We start from the raw sequence: 22,039 nt of genomic DNA, 5'->3' as shown, positions 1-22,039 counted from the left end.
CTAGTGGCTTGGCCTGAAAACAGAGAGAACAGCAACAACATGACTTCTTTACTTAGGAATATTTGCACAGTGCATGATTCTGTAACAATGGCACTTTACGTTTACAAGCTGAAACTTCTTGAAGATGCCATTGCAGAGGTTCAGACTGTGTTGTAAGTCTGTCTCAGTCCACCTCCCCTGTTCAGAGAGGGGCTTTCCAGTTTGAAGCTTTCTTTGGCAAATGAAATCACAAATCGCTCATAACACTATAAACAGCTATTTAGTGGCAGCTGCAATGAAGACCTGGGGGCCTCTTATGTAAAAGACTGGGCCGTTTTTCTACTACTAAACAATGAAGCCCCAATATTCCAATCAAAGCGAAACTGAAGAAATGGGCCATTGTTCTCTAGTATGGTTCCTCCCTATGACACATAAATACTATAAATACCAAGCTGCTGTTACATATTGTCCAAAACAAAGATAGCAACCTTGCTGCAAAAAAAATACACCCAAATCACTCCTTAACAAGTGTGACATCAAGGTGCTATATATATATATATATATATATATGGTAAGTACAAAACACACCCCTTGACCCAAGCCTTACAGCTGAATTTACAGACCAGCTTACAACAAACTATTCATCCATCAGTATAACACTCTATGTCAAAATCCAATTTCCGCACAGGACTGGGCAAACTGAGTGACACCACACCATTTATTGGTACAGTTTGTGATGAGGGGAGTCTGGCGCCAGATGCATCACCCAGAGTCTATATGAGCAAAACCAAACCAGGAAGAGAAGCAGAGGGAGACTTGAATGTCAGGACAGCGTCTCCACTCAGCAAATCCACAAGAAGCCACTGGGTCTAGTGCCTGTACTGCTCAGCAGTACACACCTCGTGTGGACTCTACAATAGCACACCACCAGTGCTCTCTTTTAAGTTATCTGAGCCTGAGCATGGACATTATTGTACCGCCTTGCTCCCACAAACACACCATTAAATTCTTGATACTGATATCATGTCATACCAAAAAGCCAACCAACCTGCACAACCCCAGCTTGAAATATGTTCTATTAAGCCTTGCTATTCCTGCTATACCGCTAGTGTGTGTGTAGGCATTGTTCGATAACATTGCAACTACAAATGCTTTTGATTTCTGTAATGTATTTTAAACCCTGTTTTACCTGTACGGTGACCTTGGGTGTTCTGAAAGGCGCCTAGAAATAAAATGTATTATTATTATTATTATTACAAGGATAGTCTAGTCAATTTTTCTAAAATTTCCCTCTGGGTATTCTTTTACACACACTCCCAGTATAGCATGTAAAATGAGCTCTAGCTTTAAAAGCTCTTTCCATAATCACGATGTATTCTTCAGTAACCACTATCATTAGGACACTTTCAAATGGCTGCATGACAGTAATATGACTCATTGTGTGTGATGGATCAGTACAGTACACTCCAGTCTTAATTTCCTGTGAAGATATTGGGGTTTTTTTTTTCTAACATGCAATTTCGAAGTGAAATCCAATTATGTTCAGCACACATGCAGACTAGCAGAAGACGGACATTTTAATAAATTCAGCTCCACTGAAGCACCACCACCACCACCATCCAGAAACTGTCCAAAACCGTGTCAATGTCAAAATCCTATTCTGTCAGCAGTGACCACCTACACCAGACCAGATGGAGGAATTCTCTCCTCATTTGCTGTGCCAGTACTGCCTCACTGAGACACAGAGGAAACACAGAAAGTGGGTAAGCCAGGAAGCCTCGGGTGAGATCTGACAACACTGACAAAAATAAAAAACTATGTTTTTTTCAGTCCTATCTATTCCTTTTTTTATTTTTTACCAACACAGTGGAGGCCAGAGTCGACATGTGTGCGATGTTTTAAATGATATTTGACTTGCCCGTTTAATAACAATGCAAACCACAACTTAGCTATGCTTTAATTAAAGTTCATTATTATAGTCATAATGAATTATCGTAAAACGGTGGCAATAGGTGTTGTATACATGAGTTCATTTTGTACATTTTGTCTGATATGTTGAAGAAAACATGGATCACGTGCAGGAGTAAACCTGTGTGTGTTTCCCTCATACTACCACGGATTTCAAGGGATGGCGATGTCAGTCTGCAGCACACTTGTGACTCCTGGAGGTTGATATGATGTTTACAGTAATGCACCACAACTACTGTTGGATGGTTGACCAGGATATCTGGATGGATAACAATAGTGTGATCCAGCTCAAACCTTCACAGAGCTGTGATCAGAACTGATTCTCTCAGTGACTGTTTTTCTCCATTTGCTTGCAGGCTTCAAACTCAAACAAGAGTAAAAACAAGAAAACTGTGACTGGAATACTAAGAAACCCTGCTTCACCTGTCACTGCAGAAATTTAAACTGATAACAACAAATAAGAAATATTCCATGACAAAATTGGTGATGGACCATTGTACACTGTTGCCCTATAGACATCAGTTATATGGTTGGAGGAGATTGATCAGTAAAGATTTGAGAAGAATACACTTTATCTATTAAGAATGAATCATTTCATGAGAAATTTATTCCAATGCTATAAACTATAACTATAATTTATACTGGATAAATTGCAACGGAGACGGAACAACAACCTTTCAAGAGCGACAGCTAAATGGGTGACTTATTCTGATTTATTCTGGAGTATAATCTGGAAAGTACTGGTCATTGTTTCGGACTGTCGCAATAATCACAACACATTTGAATATTTGTCCACTGCCATTTTGATAAAATTATTACAAACTTGAAAAATGTTCTTTTGAAGTACATTTGAAACATAAAAAGGTGTGATTCATTTGCACTGATCACAATAGAAAAAAATGAAATGATTAAATATTTAAATCTATTGACAGTATTAATACAGATGTGTATATGAATAAATGAATGAATATATACATGTCTATCAGGATACTTAATTAATCCTTCAAGGAAATTGTTTTGCTGCTGTTGCTCCCTTTAAGTGTCAGCAACAAAACAATTTCCTTGAAGGATTAATAAAGTATTCTTATAGACATGTATATATTCATTCATCCATTCATTATTCTGATAGATGCAGTATGTAGATATACACAGTAGAGCCTCAGAAACCGCAAATTAATAGCACCTCAGATTAGAGCCCACATAAATGCTTCACGTGGCAGACACATCTCAGCATCAGCTGTTCACAGGTGATTGCATGAATCAGGGCTTCATGGTCGAATTGCTGCAAAGAAAAGCCTCTACTGAGAGAAAGAGATTTGCTTGGGCCAAGAAACACACGGAGTGGACATCTTTGGTCCGATGAGTCCAAATCTGAGAACCCAGCTGAGACGGTGTGGGATGAGATGGAGCACGGCGTAAAGGCAGAGCGTCTGAGTGCTGAGATCTCACTCTAGTACTCCTGTTGGTAAACCAGTCCTGGTGACTACCTCATGTAGCTGAATGAGAGAAGGCTGGGAGTGTGCAAAGCTGTCATTAAAGCAATAGGTGGCTGCTTTGAAAAATCAAAAATATAAAACATATTCTGCTTTGTTTACAACATAATTCCGTGTGTGCTCCTTCATAGTTTTGACGTATTCAATATTAATCAATCTAGAAAATAATAGAAATAAAGAAAAACCATTGGATAAAAAGTGCGTCCAAGCCTTTTGACTAGCACTGTATATATATTGATCAGCCATAACATTATAACACAGGTAATCTTGTCCTCATCGCACCTGTCAGACAAAGAACATTGTGCCCTCAAAGCTGATGTGTAACAAGCAGGAGGAAAAATGGGCAAGTGGAAGGATATGGTTCCAGAATGGTTTGAGGAACACAACAGTGAGTTCAAGGCGATGGCTGGGCCTCCAAATTCCCCAGATCTCAATCCAAACGAGAATTTGCGGGACGTGCTGGACAAACAATCCACTGAGGCCCCACCTCGCAACTTGCAGGACTTAAAGGATCTGCCGCTGACAGTGTCTAGGCGAAAGATACTACAGCACAGACCTTAAGAGATCTGGTTAGACCAGGGCTGACCTCTGTAACTGACATTACTTTGTGATGTGGAAATCTGTCATCAGTTTTGACAGAAACACTTACAAATGTATAAAGGAGGGAAAGTATGCAAGGAGTAAATACTTAAATACTTTTGTAGGTACTCTAACTGCTTATTGGTGGTGTGTTCTATGTAGAATAGGTTGTTTTTAACAAATCACACCTAGTCTAGCAGCATTTGCCTCTCTCCACTGACATACCACTGCTGATCCTTTCTGGATTTGGACACGGTCTGGGCAGAATGACTGACTAGGAGCTGACGACACAGCTGGAACTTTGATGAGATGCCACAGAACAATAGTTGATGATGTAGGTGGACAAAATAAATAGGAGTAGTCTAAACACTGAGCATGTTATTACAGACCCTCAACCAGCAGGACCACAACATCTTTAGAATCAATTACACCCTACATGAAAAGACACATGCTTGTATCTATGATGACTGGGACTGGGATGGATATTGTAGGTTGGATCATTCTATGCCAAGAAGAAATAAACCATGCGGGTCCTTTTAAGAATCCTTCAATAGATGAAATCTATGGATGAAAGTAAGAATGGATTTATGCAGACAGCAGGATGTGTGGACTTTTTAGCAATAGTGGAGAAGAAGACACAGTAAAAAAATAACAGTGGAACTATTAAGTTGAAAAAAACGGAGAAGAGAAATGTGGGTTGTTAATACTCACAACACGCAGCTGGTAACACAGCACAGATGAAGAGGAGAGCGGACACCGGCAAGGAACGATTTGGAAACATTTTACACCGTCTGGTCCTGAGCCTGCAGCAAGAGTCAGAAACAATGCGTCTGCTCCACTCTCTCCATGACATGGAATTAATGCAACCCGTTGTTTAACTAGGCTAGAAGGATCAGTCCACGGAAAACACGGCTCACTCTACATGTAAACTGGAAAGGCTCACTATTAAATCAGAGAGAATGACTGATTAGAGACACTGTCTGACAAATCACCATGGAACACCAAGCAGTCCAGAGGGGAAAAGGAGCAAGCAAACTTACCTCTGCGTGGCTCACTGGCGTTACTTGCATCTGTTAAAATAGGGCGATAATTTAAGGAGGAAAAAGACTAACGGGACACGTCTCAAGTGTTCTGTGTGATATCCCGATGTGAGCTGAAACAAATGCTGGACTTCACTGAGCGTCCGTTCCTTGCGCGTCCGCGTCTCCACTTCCAGTCTTAAAGCAGGAGACACCAGCAGTAGTCTCCATCCACCAGGCGCTGTTCAGACCGGTGTGTTGGATATGTGTGGGTACAGAGACAGAATGGACGAGTGAATATAAGACGGGGAGTGGTTTCAGAAAAAGCCCTGGCTTACCATGGTTTTCTAAACTATAAATATTTCTCGTTTTTGTAAGGCGGTCATACATCCAGCTTTTTATTATGTAGGTCTCCCTTGTGCCTCCAAAACAGTTGTCTCATCAGAGAATGGACATGGGCCTTCTGAGGGTGTCCTGTGGTGTCTGGAAACAGAATTTGGGTCCTATGGGTTGAGGGGAGGGGCCTCTGTGGATCATCCCACAGATACTTGATCAGTTTGGGATCTAGTGAATTTGGAGGCCAGGTCAACACCTTGTTCTGTTCTTCATGTTTTTTTAGTTGTTCCTAAAGCGTTTTTGTGTGTGTGTCTGTGTCAGGCTGCATCCTGCTGGGGATGGCTGCTGCCATCAAGGAGTGCCATTGCTATGGGGTGGGGGTGCCTGGTCTGGTCTAGGTGGGTGCTACATGTCTAAGTAACATCCACACGAATGCCAGGTCCAAAAGTTTCCCAGCAGAACATTGGATTGTCACAAGATGGTCAATGTTATTTACATCACCTGCCAGTGGTTTTAATGTTGTGGCCGATTGGTGTGTGTTTCTGACTAACAGTACAGTGCACTGCAGCTGCTTTTGCGTTTTACATCATGGCAAATTGCAGAAGAGTGAATTGAAACAGTACTTGATTCAAGTATTGTTTCAATGCATCTGTTGCTTGTTCAGATTACAAATAAACCTAAGAGCTTCCATGTCATTTATGCTAAACCTCACCTGAAGTCTATTCAAAGGAAATATGAACACTACAAGAAAAAATGCTTTTCAGTAATTTAATCAACAAAATACAATATATATGCATTATTCACTGTAAAAGTACATCATTGGCCTTAGTACTAACATTGGCCAAAATAACATCTTGTATGAACATGGTTGTCTACATGTCCAAATGTCTCTGCGTTTTCAGCCTCTCTTCCATGAAAGATCCCACCATATCCCACCATAGCTCGGGCTTTTTAATACTGGTTTTAGGAGCATTAGTCTGTTGAAAGATCCAACTCTGGTTCAACTTCCATTCATCATAGTGTCAACTCTTTGAGATGATGCAGAAGATATACACAGTGTTTATGTCCATGACCACAAGCAGTCCCAGAGGCAGCAAAACCGCCAGATACGATTCAGATTGGGGTAATCCAGGCTACCTGGAAAGGATTTTCCTTACATCTGTTAAATTGTCCAAAAAAACTTTGTGACCTTCTCTCTTAAAATCTCCCACACTTTAATAACCATTAGAATACCAGACCCTGATCAGAGATTTACATATTGGCCCTTCTCATTGGTGTCTGGAATCTGAATCTGTTAAATTAGAATATAATTGTATAAGTGTACAGATTTCCTCATGTGACTGAGCTGTATTTTTACCTACTTAAAGTAGAAAATTAATCTAATCCACGTTCTGGAGTGGACCACCTTTATCAATAGGCAGCGTTCTGAAGAGCATTAAGTCTTTGCTAATCCAAATATGTTGAAAAACTCTCTCGTAACAACATAGCTAACTCCTTAAAATTAGATTGAACACTTTTTCACTATCAAAAGATCGTGTTTAACTTGGATGCAGAACACCTAAATTACACAGATGGAACGGTGAGAAGATAGGGAAAAACTGGAATGAGTGACTTTATTAAAACACTGAGCCGATCAAAAAAGGCAAAAAGCAAGTGTTGATATGAGAGGAGCACAAAAATGCTTCTATAGATTTCAAATATAGAATTCACAAATAACATCTGTATCCACAGTCAGTCAGCACAGGAGGTTAGAGAACGTTTGCTCGTCGGTGAGGTGTGGTCTTGAGAATACCGGTCTTCTTTTTGCTGTTGGGGGTCTTCTTGATGCGGGTGGAGAGTGGCGTGGGTGGAGACTTCAAGACCCCAAACTTTGGTTTCTGCGCAGGGTCAAAGGGCACTCGTGAGGACCCGTCTGGACTCACCATCAGGGTGCGATCAGACTTCTTAAACTCTGCACAGCACAGAAAGGCGTGACAAAATTCAGAACAAGATGTAATGAGAAAATTCTTTAATTTAAAACAGGTAAATACTTTGATAACGACATATGATGGGGAACTCTTTAGAGATGGTTTTGTAATCTTTCCCAGCCTGATGATCAACAGGAACTCTTTTCTGAGGTCCTCAGAAAGCTCATTTGTATGTGCCATCATACATTTCAGACTGTGACAAATCCCTGATTCCTTTAAACAACACAGAACACTGAAGGACACTTGAGTCTCATTCCATTGGTTGGAAACACTTCTGAACAGATGGACACTAATTTGCCCTTGAAATAAATGTATCGTCCAAGAAGTGCACTTGCGTTTGCAGCTCAGATACGCAATATCAGCTAATTTTTCAAAATAAACAAATATTTCTTTTTCATTAGTTTTCTGGAGTTGTGCGAGTTTGAGTCATTTTCATACACAACTGTAGAAAATATCAGAAGGGTCGGAAATACTTTCAGGCGGTACTGTATTCTTGTGGATAATTGTGGATAATCCCATGCAAATCTGTCCAAGTTATAGCATTAAGTTTGTAACAAAATAAAACATGTGTTCGATTATTGATGATTTCAGAGATTTGTTGGACATGTCCACACAAGTTTTGGGTGACAAACTTTGTTATTTTGCACCAAAAAAGGTCAGTGGGCCTTGCATACAGTGACCTGTATCAAGGGGTGCAGAACAGATCAAGGAACACAAGGGACAAACAGTTCAAGAGAGAATCCATAAAACTTGTTCACCTTTTCTATAGAAACGGACAGTGGTTGATCTGTGGTACAATTTTCTTTGCAAACCATTTTTGAGCGCTATTCTCTTTAATTAAACTTTCATTTTTGATTTAGATATAATAAAAGAAGAAGTCTGATGGTTCTTAGACCCTATTAACTAATATCCTAGACACGAAAACTCAAAGCCTAGAAAGTATAATGACTGTCAGTCAAACAACAGAGTTATCTTGTCCTCCTCCCACTGCTTGTCATGTGGACCGCAGGTTTTTGGACATATTGAAATCTATTCTTAAAGTTATAAAGATGGAAGGAGGACCCTTCCAGTGCTTGGGATTACCATCTATTTAACACTTGAATTTACAACAGGAAACAATTAAAGGCAATGTTTGTTTATTTTAATAATCAGTAAAATTGCTCATGCCAGTCTTCATGGTTGTGCTGGTCCAGAGATCGATGGTCGTCGTCTCTCATCTCCAGCTGCACTACAATCTTCTCTTGTGTTTCACTGTACCGATGGAGCAACATGTGTAAATGAGAACCAGCACTTTTGTCATTTCTTTCCAGCTGTGCCCTTTATTTATATAGTAGGACACTGGAAAATATGGCAGCTGAAGTTTCCTGGTTTTAGTTGTGGTTTCTAGTAGAGATGCACACTGCTCCCATTCCTTTGCAGGCTGAACCAAAAACCTGCTTAGCAGTCATTTAACTTGGAGTCAGAGAGGGGGCTCATAGCTTCCCCCTCTCTTTCCTTAGAGTATAACTGAATGAGCCAGAAGAGGTTGCAGTAACTAATTACATTGTCGGTTTGTCTGCTGCACCCCATTGATCTGGTTCTATGTCGTACATCACATCAAGCCGTAGGCTACATAATAGGGTCCAAAGCTATGCTGTAGCTAAGGCATAGAAGTTACATATGATTACAAACCAAGCTTTACAGTACAACCACCAAAAGAGGTTTTAACACAATTCTGCACATTCTGCAGAGGTTGAACATAGATAATATTTCAAAGGTAGAAACAAGTGATTCCATCATATGAACTGGTTTCCTATGAAGTCACATTCATTTTACATTAAACCCATCATTATTACTTAAAACAAACGTCAAATTCCATCCAGTTACTCACCAGCTGTTTTATTATTTCTGAGACCGAAGGTTACTTTCTTGGATTCTGATTTGGGAGTTTGAGCTTTCTGTGGAATAAAAACACATTCACACAGTTACATAGAGTATCAGTGGATGTCAAGGACGTGTATTAAGTATCCTGGTTCTGATATCCTGACCTTATTTCCTTCATTGAGTCAAAATTTTACTTTGAGGTGCAATGTACAGTAGAAACCGTTATACCACAGTATAGCAGTATAATAATACACAACCGTCACGCCTTGATATGATCGTCAGTACGGTTTGGAGGAGCAGAGTAAACAAAGGTTTTAAAAAAAAAAGAAGATTTATTCAAAGAAACAACTGAATATAGAAATGCTGCCTTTCTGTTTTTGACCCTTTGGTAGTACATTAGCATATTGGTAGTTCTGATAAACATATTATTATTATTATTATTATTATTATTATTATTATATTACTTTGTCATCTGTGTGACCCTGTGATGCGTCATTCTTATTGTCCATTTTACCTTCTTACTAGACAGCGGGGTGCTGGGGCTCTTCTTGGTCTTGCAAAAGAGCGGCGTTGGCACGGCAGTTTTGCTCTGAAAGGTGATGAAGCTGGAGTCTGACTTCTGTGCACTCGTCGCCTTCTTTTGGGACTTTTTAGTTCTCAATGGTGTGGACATCTCACCAGCATCCTGAAACGGAAACTCAGTTTAGAAGTCCATCATGTCCCACTGACTCAACCACTGCACCCGATTCAATACTCACATTGGCCAGTTTTGTTTTCTTAGGAACAGTTTCTAGTTGTACGTGGCCGTTTACTGAAGCCCCCTCCAGCTCATCAGCTTCGTACTCAAACACAACAGGAATCTTCCTCTTCTTCTTCTTCTTCTTCACTGCTTTCCCAGAGGCAGAGACTACGTCGGTTTCATCCAGTGGGAGCTCTGCGTTTGTGCAGCCTGCATCCTCTGACTGGGATTCATGTTGGATCTTTTTTGTCTTGGCAGTCTGCAGCTTTGTAGTATTCTTCTTCTTCTTCTTTGCTGGTGTTGCCATGGCGTCCTCAAACAGCACTTTCTCAGCATCTGCTACTTGAGAGCTTTCCGCCTCAGCTGCTCCTTCTTCTTCCACTGCTTTCTGACATTCTTTGAGATTCTTTTTCTTTTTCTTCACCAGTGGTGTTAGAAGGCATTCATCGGCAGCAGATGACTCTTCCCGTGTCTGATCCATTTTCACTTCCTGCTTGCCCTTTTTCTTTGCCGTCTTTTTAAGAGGCACAGAAACGTTGTGTTGTGCTGCTTCCGAGTTGATCTCTGCATTAATATTATCTGCCTCTATTTGATCAGTCACAGTCTTAGGCAGTTCATCTCCTTTGAGACTCTTCTTCTTAGCCTTCTTCTTGGCTGGGGTTGCAGCATCTGTCATATTCTTGAGTCCAACTGTTGTGTTATCTTCTGCAGAATCCTCGCACACTGATGATGCGACATCCATTTCTGAGCTCACGCCATTAACGTGCAATTCCCCCTCCAGGTTGCTTGTTGCCTTCAGGCGCTTCTTTTTCTTCTTGCCAGGAGTTTTAATGTCAGTCTCAGGTGATGCACTCTGCGTCTGTCCTTCTTCTCCTAAATCTTGTGAACACTCCAGACCTCCCTTGGTGTCTTGAGCCACACTCTCAGCATTTTCCTGTACTTTCTTCTTTTTTAATTTCTTTACACCGTTTGCTGTTGTGTCTGCGTTTTCATGGTTCTTGTTTTGCTTGTTTGGTGTCTCCTTTTTCTTCCCTGAAGGAGCAGAGACACAAATCACTTAATCAATCATCAGACAGACATTCATTTAAGCCTTAGTGCTGTAAAGTGTTGCACAGTCGATGTCAGGCATGCAAACTGGTCAGGGGTCAAAAAGGTGAGAAGAGTGCGAAGAGGGAAATGCCCCCCCCCCCCCCCCCCCGCTTGGTAAACAGAGATTTACAAAGACAACAGACTACAAATTCACTAATTTTTACCAAAAAAAATACTTTTGAGCCATTGAGCCTGAACAGCTCAATGGCTGTTTTTCCTCAGGCCTGAAGGGCCTATTTCACTGTCTGAATGGAGTTGAATGTGCCAATTTTCATGTTTCCACTTCTTCCGTCAATAATCTCATTCATGAGACTGAACGAGGATTCAACTCTGGGGCCGTGAAAAACAGAGAGATTTCCGGCGTCTGAACGTCTTCTTTTGCTTCTCCCTTGTCGAAGACTGAATTAATGAATTGCTGTAACGTACTGCGGTATTGATCGGTGACGTGCATAGCGCTTGCAAGTGGCGGGTAAAGTCTGTGCATGTTTAATAAACACATAGGGGCTACGCATGGGGCTCTGACAACACATTTCAATATGTGTTCGCGTCTGTAAATAAAGTCAGCGGTTATATATACCGTATTTCCTCTAATACAGGCCCAGGCCTTTATTTTACTCAAGCGCATAGCGGTCCAGGCCTTTATTGGAAGGAGGCCAGAATTAGAGGCAGGCCTTAATTTCTATTTGAGCAAAACGAACTACCAGTAGAATTAATAAAAACAAGATTTTGTGTATATTTTAACCTATAAAATACTAGGTTCATTTATTGAAAACGTACAGTTACCATAACATGGTATGCATACAGAACATTAACAACAAATGAGCGGCGCGACGCGGTCGGAGCGCACTGAGGACAGTGAGTCCGCTGCAGGTCGACAGTCGCGCCGGGAGCGAGTGGGACCCGTCCCTCCCCGCAGGGAGAGAGGGCGCAGTGAGCACTGATTCCACGACCCCAGGGAAGCGGCGAGGCGAGATGCGGGGGGTCGCTGTAAAGCTCGCGGCCGGAGCCGACGAGCCACCTTCGCCCCGAGCACTTACAGGCCGCGCACCGCCACGGAGGAAATGCGCCCGGCGGAGGTCCCGCTGAGGGGATCCTCCCACACCGTGCCGCCGAAACCCTGACCCGCCGAGATGGTTCTAATAATAGCCCCGGCCGCTATTAGAGACCGGCCTTTATTTACCTCCGCTGACAGCGAGACCGGCCAATGTTGGAGACCCGGCCGCTAATGGAATACAGGCCAATATTAGAGGATTTACGTTTATATTATTATATTATTAAAATATATTAAAATAAAAGTCAACGAGTAGGCTACCCCCCCCCCCCCCAAAAAAATATTTTCTCCTCGGATTTGCACGAATCACATAAGTCACCCAATTTGGATTGAAAACGGCGAATTTCGCCGAAAGGTGAGGAGTTTGCATGCCTGGATGTGTTCTTCACAGTGGAGTTCAGTTCTTATTCATTTCTAAAATATAAATACAACCCCCTACAGAGGTCTTTGCTAGTCACCATGGCTACCAACAAGTAGTGTTCTTGATGAATCTGGTTTGTAGATCAGACTTGAATCTATGCACAGCCTACATAGAGCCTATTACTGTGCTGATGTGTCTTCTTGCTTTGTCATCACTTTATCATTGTATCATATTACACATACGTATAAACCATAGACTGTAGAAAAAAAAATGGACGACAATTCTCCACCTCCTTCCAGTGGTCAAACTGACACTAGTACCCCAAGGATACGGGTTCCTTCATCCGGTGAGTTTGGAGCCAGAGTCTGTGCAGTACTGTCTGAGAGTGGAGCCTTCGTTAAATTTAAATGGATATCTATAAAACTTCTCCCCCCCCCCCCCGCACAGTTGTCATGAATAGAGAAACTAGCTAAGGAGACCAAAACCATTTTTTGTATCAGGCTGTAAGCATGTTTGTTTTTGCTGTAAAATTCAGCATTTTAACATGGGGGTCTATGGATACTGACTGAGTTCTGTGGGCCTCAGGTGGCTCCTGGATGAACGGCAGTTTTTGGCACTTATGCATTGGCTTCATTTTTCAGACTCAGAGGCTGTTGTTCATCGCTCGACGTGTTTTGGCGCACCGTTCAGAATCTTCTACATTTCTGCATAAGAATGACCTCTGTGATTACAAGCTAACATCAAGGCCGGATAAGAGTCCATCTGTTTAGAAGTGTTTCCAACCAGTGAAATGAGACACAGGTGCCGTTCAGTGCCGCCGTTTGTTTAAACAACAAAACAAACACCTGACAGTGGGTGCATCTTGAACGCATCGCACAGACTTCAGCCAGCAGCCAACACCCAGCTGGCACACATGTTCTGTGTTTGCATAAAAGGAAATATCTTTACTAGGAAACAGGTAGAGCTACTATTAGCTGGGACTGAGAAGAACTACAAACTGTCATACAGATGGCCTGAATCTTAATGATCAGTTGGTCTACAGTGTAATAAGTACAGTAAATATTTGAATGCTCAATTGAGATGAAGATGTAAAATGAGAAAATTCCTCTCCGTGACCCTATCTTCATCACACTCATTTTTCTTCTCATGTCCTGGTACTTTGAGGTTATCTCATCTCATCTTATCTTTACGGTGAGTTGCCAGATTGTTGCTGAGTTGGTCTAAAAGCCAGCAACTAGTGCCAATGTTGTGGGACGCACACAGAAAATGTATGGTCACAGGTGCTCACTGACGTCTCGACATGGAAAAACACCCGACTATTGGCGTCACAACCCTAACTGGACGCAAAACAGGCTTATGCTTCCAGGTGCACAGTGAGTTGAGCACTTTTTCAAAGCCTACATGCAAGACATACTATATATAATAACACTTCACCAAATCTGATGTCATGGGGACATTGAGAATGATGAGGCTGTCCAAGATGTTGAAAGTTCTATTGTAGAAATAACTCACAGTATTACTTCAAAAACATAGGGTCACATTTAATTCCACGGCTCATTTTAAAATCTTCCATAGGTGTTACATATAGTTAGTCTGCCAATCTGTGTTACCTTTACTTATTTGGGCTGCCGACACCCCTTCCCCATTATCATTCCTGTGACCTCGCCCCGGCTTTATTCTCTTCCTGGTGGCGAACATTTCATCGTCCTCATCAGTGGAGACCTCCTCTGGAAACTCGTCTTGGGGGAAGATGCCTGAGAGGAGGAAATCCCGGGAGAGACAGAGAGTCAAAATGAGGCCAAAGATCAACAACAATTGTAGATATTAAGTGTGAGGAAATAAAGCGTGATGTTAGTCCCCTACCTTCACTGAGGTCACGCAGCCTAGAGATTCAACACAAAAGAGGGAGGGAAAGGAGAAATTCATTAGTTTTTAAATGAAGCAGTTTACTAAAGTTGCAGCTTAAAGAAACGATGAACAGTTTGCCTTTTGTCTTCAAAAAGTTTGACAGTCATCCAAGTAGCATCTTCAGCAGTAATGACTGGTGGGAGTTGAGGTTTTCATTAGGAACTTAAAAATGAGATGACAAGGGTCTGTAAACAACCCAATTCTCAACTGCCATTTGTGGAATTTGTTCAGATTAACAGGGACGGTGCCACTCTTGGATAGTTTTTGTTTGAAAAGCCAGTCACTTGACCCCCGCAACAGACACCCTGACATGTTTTTTTATTTATTTTTGTAAGCCTCATCTGAGCAATAGAGTTCAACAATAAAAGCTTTTTGCCTCTTTTTGTAGCATGCAAGAAGATGCCAGAAATATCCTGCAACATCCTCTTCGATGTTAATTAGAGCCCCTTCAGTTGAAGGACACTGTATAACATTTCGTCTTGGTAATATGGTTTTCAGTGGAACTGCATGCGTCTTTTTTTTTTTTTTTTTTTTTACTAACAGTGCATCCAATCTGATAGGATGCATCTTTTTTCATTTATTTTTATTTTTTAACAGGGATGTGTGGACCTTTTATATCCACGTTATAGCATGTTTATTATACAGACACACAACAACACCACAAACACACACAGGGTCTAGTGTTAGAGCTTCTACTTACACATTGATGATTTTGTAGAGTCTCTTTCTGTTATGGCCTGGTGTGCTGCTTCGACTGGCTAACTCGAACAGCTTGTCTGCCAGGGCTGCATAGTCGAACTATAAAACACACACCTCATTAGAAATTCATCACAGATTATCAGAACAAAAGTTTTTTGATCTCAAAAGAGAAAAATGAAATGGAAAAAATTAACAATGTCCACCTGTAAGACTGGTCCAATGTCATCACTTGGCACATCTTCATCTTCAAGCTCATCATCGCAGTCGCCGCCATCATCATCATCATCATCATCATCATCATCATCATCATCATCATCATCATCATCGTCCTCTTCTACTCTCTTTGATCTATTGTCTGAAAACAAATGAACGAGCACTATAGATCCTTTCACAGCAAACGTTTTAGGCTCATAAGAAAAAAAAATACAGATGTTTCAATGATGTCAGTATTCCACTGCTTTTGTGCAAGGCGGTTCACTATGACAACTAAAGAAAATGAGCTGTCGTTAATGCCATCTCTGCTGTCCTGACTAAGCCATCTATTAAGTTACTCATCAATGAATGAATGAATGAATGAATGAATACAAAAATAATTAATTAAAAGTACATGATGAATCAACTATAAAAAGCACTTTTCCTCATGTAACAGATTATCTGAGCAAATAGTGACTCATCAGTCAGTTGCATTATCTTACCAATAAGAACGGACTGAAATGTATGCCTGTATGAGGTGTAATCATAGACTGTATGTAAATATGGACAACACATCCTCACTCCCTATGAGATCATGATTTCACATTCGGTTTCTATTAGAGGTTGTACCGACTAGTCAACTTTACTGATGTACCATGACACTTTAAGCAGGAAGTCGACTAGTCGCTGATCACGTGACAATAACAACATGGACGCTTCCTAGAAGACAGGTGAGGAGCCCAATGGGTCATTGCAGCAAACTAGCAGCGGTTCATCACGTGTGTGGAAATACTTCACTAAAGACGAAGCCCATTCTACCGTGACATGCAGAACATGTAAGTCAGTCCTGAAATACAACAAATGTACTACTGCAATGTACACTCATCTGAAAAAACATCAGCTAACACTAGCAGAGGAACGGTTGAAGAGGGTCCACTGAATTAACTTTTCAATGCCAAAAACACTCATTTTAGGAAGAAATCAGTAGTTAACAATATGGTTAAACACTATATTCTACTTAATTAATTCACAAATATGCGATCATTTGAGCCCAATTATTGATTTGACAGCATGGATCAGAGTCTCTGTATAATTTTCTTTGCAAGACCTGCACGAGAACGAGAGACTTCCGTGGAGTTTGTTAACTGGTGAATCTGTATGTGCAATAATGTTTGGCATTTTGGACATGTATTAAATAAATCCCAGCCATGGTTATAAGTATTGTGTATTTTCCTGTGGAGACATACCATTCATCTGCTTCCCTGTTCCTTTCCTGTTGAGTGGTTTACTCTTCGTTTCCCCATTTCCCTGCTCTTCATCATCCTCTTCAGAAGACAGTCCCATGTCTGAGTCTGAGTCTGCTGCTTTCAACTCCTTCATCAAATCTTCAATGGCAAAGGGAGCCTGGTCAATAATAGTGCTGAATATGCTGCTGCAGATGGAACTGAAAAGAGTCAAACTGGAAAAAACAGATAAGGGGAGTAAAGCGGTCAGTCAGTAGTTCGACACAAAATTCCCCGAACACCACTCGCAAAAGCATCGACCAGAGAAAAACACAACTTGATTTATGTGTCTGTAGCTTTGTAGATTAATTGCTTGTTAGCTTTTGTAATTACTAATTCTAATAATCCTGATAAAGCTGAGCTGATGTGGACTTACTCCTTGGTTGTGGCTGCTGTTTTGCAGAACGGCTGAATGAAGGTCAGGTTCTGATCGGCAGTAAGCTGTTTGAAAGGAAAACAAAGGCTCATTGGTGAATAACATAAGGATCAGTCCACTGTTCATACATTTCCTTGAGATGGAGAGCTGACATAAATAAATAAAATGAGAAAAAAAAAACTCTGCAGAAAATGAGAGTTTGATTAATGATTGGTTTGTGTTGTTTGGGGCATTTCTGTTATTCCATAAATTCACTGAAATCCACTTCCTTCTTCGTGGCAGTGTCATTACTTCTGTCCAATGATCCGCGCCCCATTCTTTTCTCCATTCTATAAATTCATCGCATGTCAGTGGCTTTGCTGTTGTGCATGATTTATTCTCACAAGCTCTTGACCCGTGGCTATGCCGTACCTCTGCTGAACCCACAGCTGCAAGTTCTGTCATGTAAAGGTCCAGGATGTGATACTGCAGCCCTTTGGGTGCATCGCTGCTATTCTGCAGGAGCTGAGCTGTTAGCAGTTCCAGAAACTTGGCGACAGCACTGAGGACACAGAATCGACAAACTTAGTAACGTCAAGATCTGACACAAATGTGGGCAGAATGTTTTTGGTAATACTTTACCTGCTATCCCAGTTTTTCCTCTTCAGCATTTCAAAGGTTTGTCTGATCATGAAGCGAACCAACTGTGAAACAGATATTAAAACATTTGAAAACTTACATTTTACTGAAATACGGATTAGAACATTAGCAATTAGACTCAATCACAGCTGCAGTATTTTATGTCATGTCCTGAAGAACACTGGATGTTGCTTCATTTATAACACACTACCCAGCCAAATGAGTTTGAGAGTTTGGACATCTCTATATGGAAGATGTGGAGAAGTTCATGTAGAGTAAAACAACAGTCTCACTGCAGGTACTGCTAATTTAGTTCAGCCTAACGGAAGCACTGTTTACCACTGTTACATGATACCAGCTGGATAAAACAGGTTTACAAAAAAAGGGTATACAAATGAGGGCATGAACACACTTTGGTACTTAAGGTATAAATTCCCAGAACAACAACAAAAGACCTTATGAAGACACAATAAGAGATGGGTATAAAAATATTTATAGCAACATTAAAACGAGTCCTAATTCTGTTGAGAAGAATAATGATTTGAAGTGTCGATTGACATAACACCATATCTATGAGGTTTAATCATATAACCAAACTACTGAATTAACTCCATATCTATAATGTTGAACACTGTCTGTAATCATGTAACCAAATTGCAGTTAGATAGAGGGAGAAAAGAACACAGCCATATGACCCTGACCGACACCGATGAACATAGATGAACTGCATGAAGCTTTAGAGTTTGACTCTAAAGAGACTCCAGATACCAGTAGAGTCTAAGAACCTAGATTACATGTTGAATTAAAGAGGTATAGGCTAATATCTGGCCCTACTGGTCTGGCCTCCCCTGGAGATTCATGAAGACTTTTCTTATCTCACTTCTATTCTCTCAGATAACGTGCAACTTTTTTTTAATACTACTCTTTTAACCCATTTAGGCCTAAATACTCTTCTGTAAACCCCCTCTCAAAACCTGAGGTTTTTCAAAATATGTCAACGCTTACTAAAACCTTAATTTCTCAGGCTCTGTAGCAGATAAAAACATGAGATAAAAAGCATTTGACAGCTTACTTCTTTGGCTTTCAACTTGACTGACTTGCTAGGGCATAATCGTCAAATGCATTTTTTTTAAAAATCAATAAACACCAAACATTTTTAAAATTTTGAAAATCAGTAAAGATCTATTTTTTCAATTACTTCGTCAATATCACTTCCTTCACTTGAGTCAGCCATGACGGATCGCTAGCACGGTGTTTATAATTTTCGACCAAAACATACTCCACGTGTAGGCTTATTTCGACCAATCACAAAGCGTTTTATTAGTCACATGAGTTTAAAGAAAATCCCTAAGCATCTCTGTCACTCACCCCAAGAATATTTCAGCCAATCACAGTGCATATAATTGGCCATGTGCCTCGAAAAAGACGACAACGCTCAAAATGACACAGACGCGTTTGCCGGCCGTAACTACGCATAGATGCGTGATCCGGTCTTAAAGGTAAACACGCACAGATGCGTGACCCGGTCTGAATGGGTTAAACATAGAGTTCAGTGTTTGTGTTTCTGTGAAGCCTTTGCCCGAATGTGTTCTGCGTTTTTTTTTTTTTTTGCCTTCGGTAGTATTGTATGGACGTCTCTTACTACCACCTTGGGAAACATCCACACTGCACAATTTACACATATTTGTCTGACTGACTTTATTTTAGAATAAAGTAGTTCTATACAGCAGACATGTTTGATCAGGTGATTTTGGGTCATCGTCTTCTTTGACTCATGGCAGCATTGACGCTAGCCAAGCACCACTAAAACATGAGGTAGAAGATGTTTCAATGCTACAAGGATGAGGGTTTTTGAAGCCCGATACCGATCGCCTGATACTGATCGAGACATCGCTAATGATTATTGTTACGTCTAGAGGAAAAAAAATGGGCCGAAAAACACAATCCGCGAATAAGTACGCTGCTCAATTACACCATGATACAATAGCGCCACTTCTTAGTACATGTTTGTTACCTTGTGTACAGGCTGCCCTGTCATTTTCATGGGGCCAACTTTTTCCAGCATTAGCTCTCATACACTTTCCAACTTCACAGTCACTTCCATCACATATGCATAATATGCAAAGGCTGCTTCCTCTAAAGGGAAAGGCTAGGGCAGCCATAAAACAAATACAAAACACTGGGTTTGGCTGCGTCAATCCTATCTGCCCCGATATTGATCAAAATGATATTGCTAGCTGTAAGAGTGCAATTAAAAGCAAGGGAACACTTTACTGCCATCAATTCTCAGTAGACTGTCACAATGTAAAATCAAAATCATAACACTTCTTTTCAAGATTTTCCTATTCTGTTTAAGCCTTCACTTGTTCCATTTTATCAGTTATGACAAATTGGACAGATGATAGTTTAGATGTGATATGGCATATACAGTGCCGCTTGAAAGTATTTGCATTCCTCAGAATTTTCTACATTTCTTTCATTAGGAGATTTTCAAATAAGTCCTGAAAGTAGACAAAGAGGACCCAATCACACAAATGAAACTAAAAATTTATTCTCATGCATCTCTGAGGAGTGCAAGTGCACTTTGTATTCATGTTAGACGGTAATGGAATTATACCAAAAACAAATAATTTTAACCACAAGACCTCAACTTATTTCATTGTGCAGAATCTCATTCCAACAGCCATTTTAAAAGTTCTTCTCACACATACCTGATAGAACTTATCCATCCGCAGCCTGTCAATTCCAGTCCACTCTCTTTTCAAGGTCTGCAGGAAGCTCTCCAGGTACAACAACTCTGCAGGAAGATGCACATCATCATTTAAAAAAAGAACCACAAGGCTTCTCCCATGTGCAATAACTTGATTATAATGGGCAACTTACGTCTGTCTATATCGTGGAAGCTGTGGACCAGGTTGGAGATCTGTTTTGACAGCTCCTCCTTCAGATAAAGAATGAAGAGGGTATGAAAATAAGAATCACAGAGCATGTACAGTAGGCATGACTATAGAAATTCATTCTCCATCAAGACACGTTCAAGAATTCTTCGCACCATAGGCAGACTGATGAAGTATAGTTTTTCAATTCCTGTTGCATTAAATGTTTTTAATAACCATTTATGTATACTACTGTGTGTTTTTGGTTTGTTTTTTAGCATTACGCAACAACCATCCATCCAGTGATTTGTTGCCCTTTACTGGTTTGTTTTACAAAACAATGAAATGTATCAGTTTCAACATTTGGCATGTAATTTACATTTTACATAAAGAGCCTGTCTCTAAACCAATATGTAACTGTGACCACACTGCAGACTGATGCTAGCTAGCTCCTCGCGCTAGCAGTATTAGAACTTGTTGAGTTTACTGGCTGTCCATACTGCATATACCAATCTATATAATAAAATTACAACTTTTATATCCTATCATGTAAAAAATTGCTTGTTCCCTTTTATCAGGTCAATCATTTTTTCTATTTGCACTTCTGGATGGATGCCAAACTGCATTTTGTTGTGTATGTACCTGTACTGTATGCAGTGGCAATGAAGTTGAATGTAATCTAATCAAGTAGTTTCTCTCAATATATACCTTTATGAATGTTCTTCCATTACACTACCAGAAAAGACACACATACCTGGAGCACTGGTTTGTCCTGCATCCACAGACAGTAGAAAAGACCTTTCCACAGCTTGAGCAGCTCATCACTAGAGAATCCATCTGCAAAGAAGAGGGAAGAAAATTACAAAGGCTCAAAACTAAGTCTGTTAACGAAGATCTAGAACTAATTATCTAGTATTTTTTGCAACACATCATTGAACGCTCTCACGTGACAATTTAAGAGTCCTATCTTATCTTGTCTTGAACGCTCTCAAGTGACAACGTGTTTATATTCAGTTCGAGACCTGAATGACTAGTTAATTAACCATGAAAATAGTGTTATATCATGGTTATTGTTGCTACAATTAGTTGCATATTAACTATGTTCAACCACATGAGCCTGCGACCTCCAAGACTAACTTACATCCACACGTGTAAACCAAGTTATTTTAATAGCATTCAAATAAGCGAATTATTAGTACCAGTGACATCTCAGACCTATTCAAGGGTTTAAAACTGTTGGTAAAATCCATTACTGTCTCGTTAGGACTACACACACTGTCTGAGCACAAATATTGCTTGTTTAGTGTTTACTTTCCTTCGGCTACTGTTAGCAACCTGCGCCAGAGCTAGCTGGCTAATTGGCAGACTAGCTTACCTGCTTCTTTCTGTGACCTGACGTTTATATATTTTCTCAGTTTCTTAAGAGCCTTGCTCCGGATTGGCTTTTCATTGGATGCTAGTCTCTGTGCGAACTGGATCTCTGGCTCCTGAATCAACGCCATGTTCACGCCGATTCACGTGGAATCTCTTCTCTTAACTCCACTCCGCTTTCCACGTTTCGTCGCACAGCTCGCCGCGGGCTGATGACGTCGCCAATGAGCACGTGTGTTGTGGTGATTCTTCTTCTTTTGATTTTGAATGGT

At 40.6% G+C, this 22,039-nt stretch overlaps 1 protein-coding gene across 2 annotated transcripts; it reads right to left on the bottom strand.

The window, feature by feature from the left end:
- Positions 1–6,132: 6,132 nt before the first annotated feature.
- Positions 6,133–22,037, bottom strand: rrp1 (ribosomal RNA processing 1). 2 transcript variants are annotated; one of them, XM_084544060.1, is made up of 16 exons: positions 21,772–22,037; positions 21,151–21,233; positions 20,404–20,461; positions 20,232–20,317; positions 17,524–17,585; positions 17,314–17,443; positions 16,903–16,967; positions 16,491–16,702; positions 15,255–15,406; positions 15,053–15,150; positions 14,308–14,327; positions 14,055–14,198; positions 9,963–10,975; positions 9,719–9,889; positions 9,212–9,278; positions 6,133–7,325 (listed from the first exon to the last, which is right to left on the bottom strand). In XM_084544060.1, the coding sequence occupies exons 1-16, from the start codon at positions 21,896–21,898 to the stop codon at positions 7,123–7,125; spliced, it is 2,691 nt and encodes an 896-aa protein (XP_084400186.1). In that variant the 5' UTR covers positions 21,899–22,037; the 3' UTR covers positions 6,133–7,122. The 2 variants fall into 2 exon arrangements, with proteins under 2 accessions (XP_084400186.1, XP_084400187.1); XM_084544061.1 differs by lacking the exon at positions 6,133–7,325 and adding an exon at positions 7,388–8,592.
- Positions 22,038–22,039: the final 2 nt, after the last annotated feature.

The sequence above is a fragment of the Chelon labrosus genome (genome assembly GCF_963514085.1).
Source record: "Chelon labrosus genome assembly, chromosome: 5".
NCBI lineage: Eukaryota > Metazoa > Chordata > Actinopteri > Mugiliformes > Mugilidae > Chelon > Chelon labrosus.
Note: the sequence above shows the minus strand (reverse complement) of the source record. Positions and strands in the feature narration are given on the sequence as shown.

Excerpts from the sequence above, each read along its gene's own strand:
- rrp1 (XM_084544060.1), bottom strand. The coding sequence starts at position 21,898 with ATGGCGTTGATTCAGGAGCCAGAGATCCAGTTCGCACAGAGACTAGCA. Across the intron at positions 16,968-17,313 it reads CAGCTGTGGGTTCAGCAGAG|CTTACTGCCGATCAGAACCT; the intron begins GTACGGCATAGC and ends CCTTTCAAACAG. Across the intron at positions 14,199-14,307 it reads GCTGCGTGACCTCAGTGAAG|GCATCTTCCCCCAAGACGAG; the intron begins GTAGGGGACTAA and ends TCCTCCTCTCAG.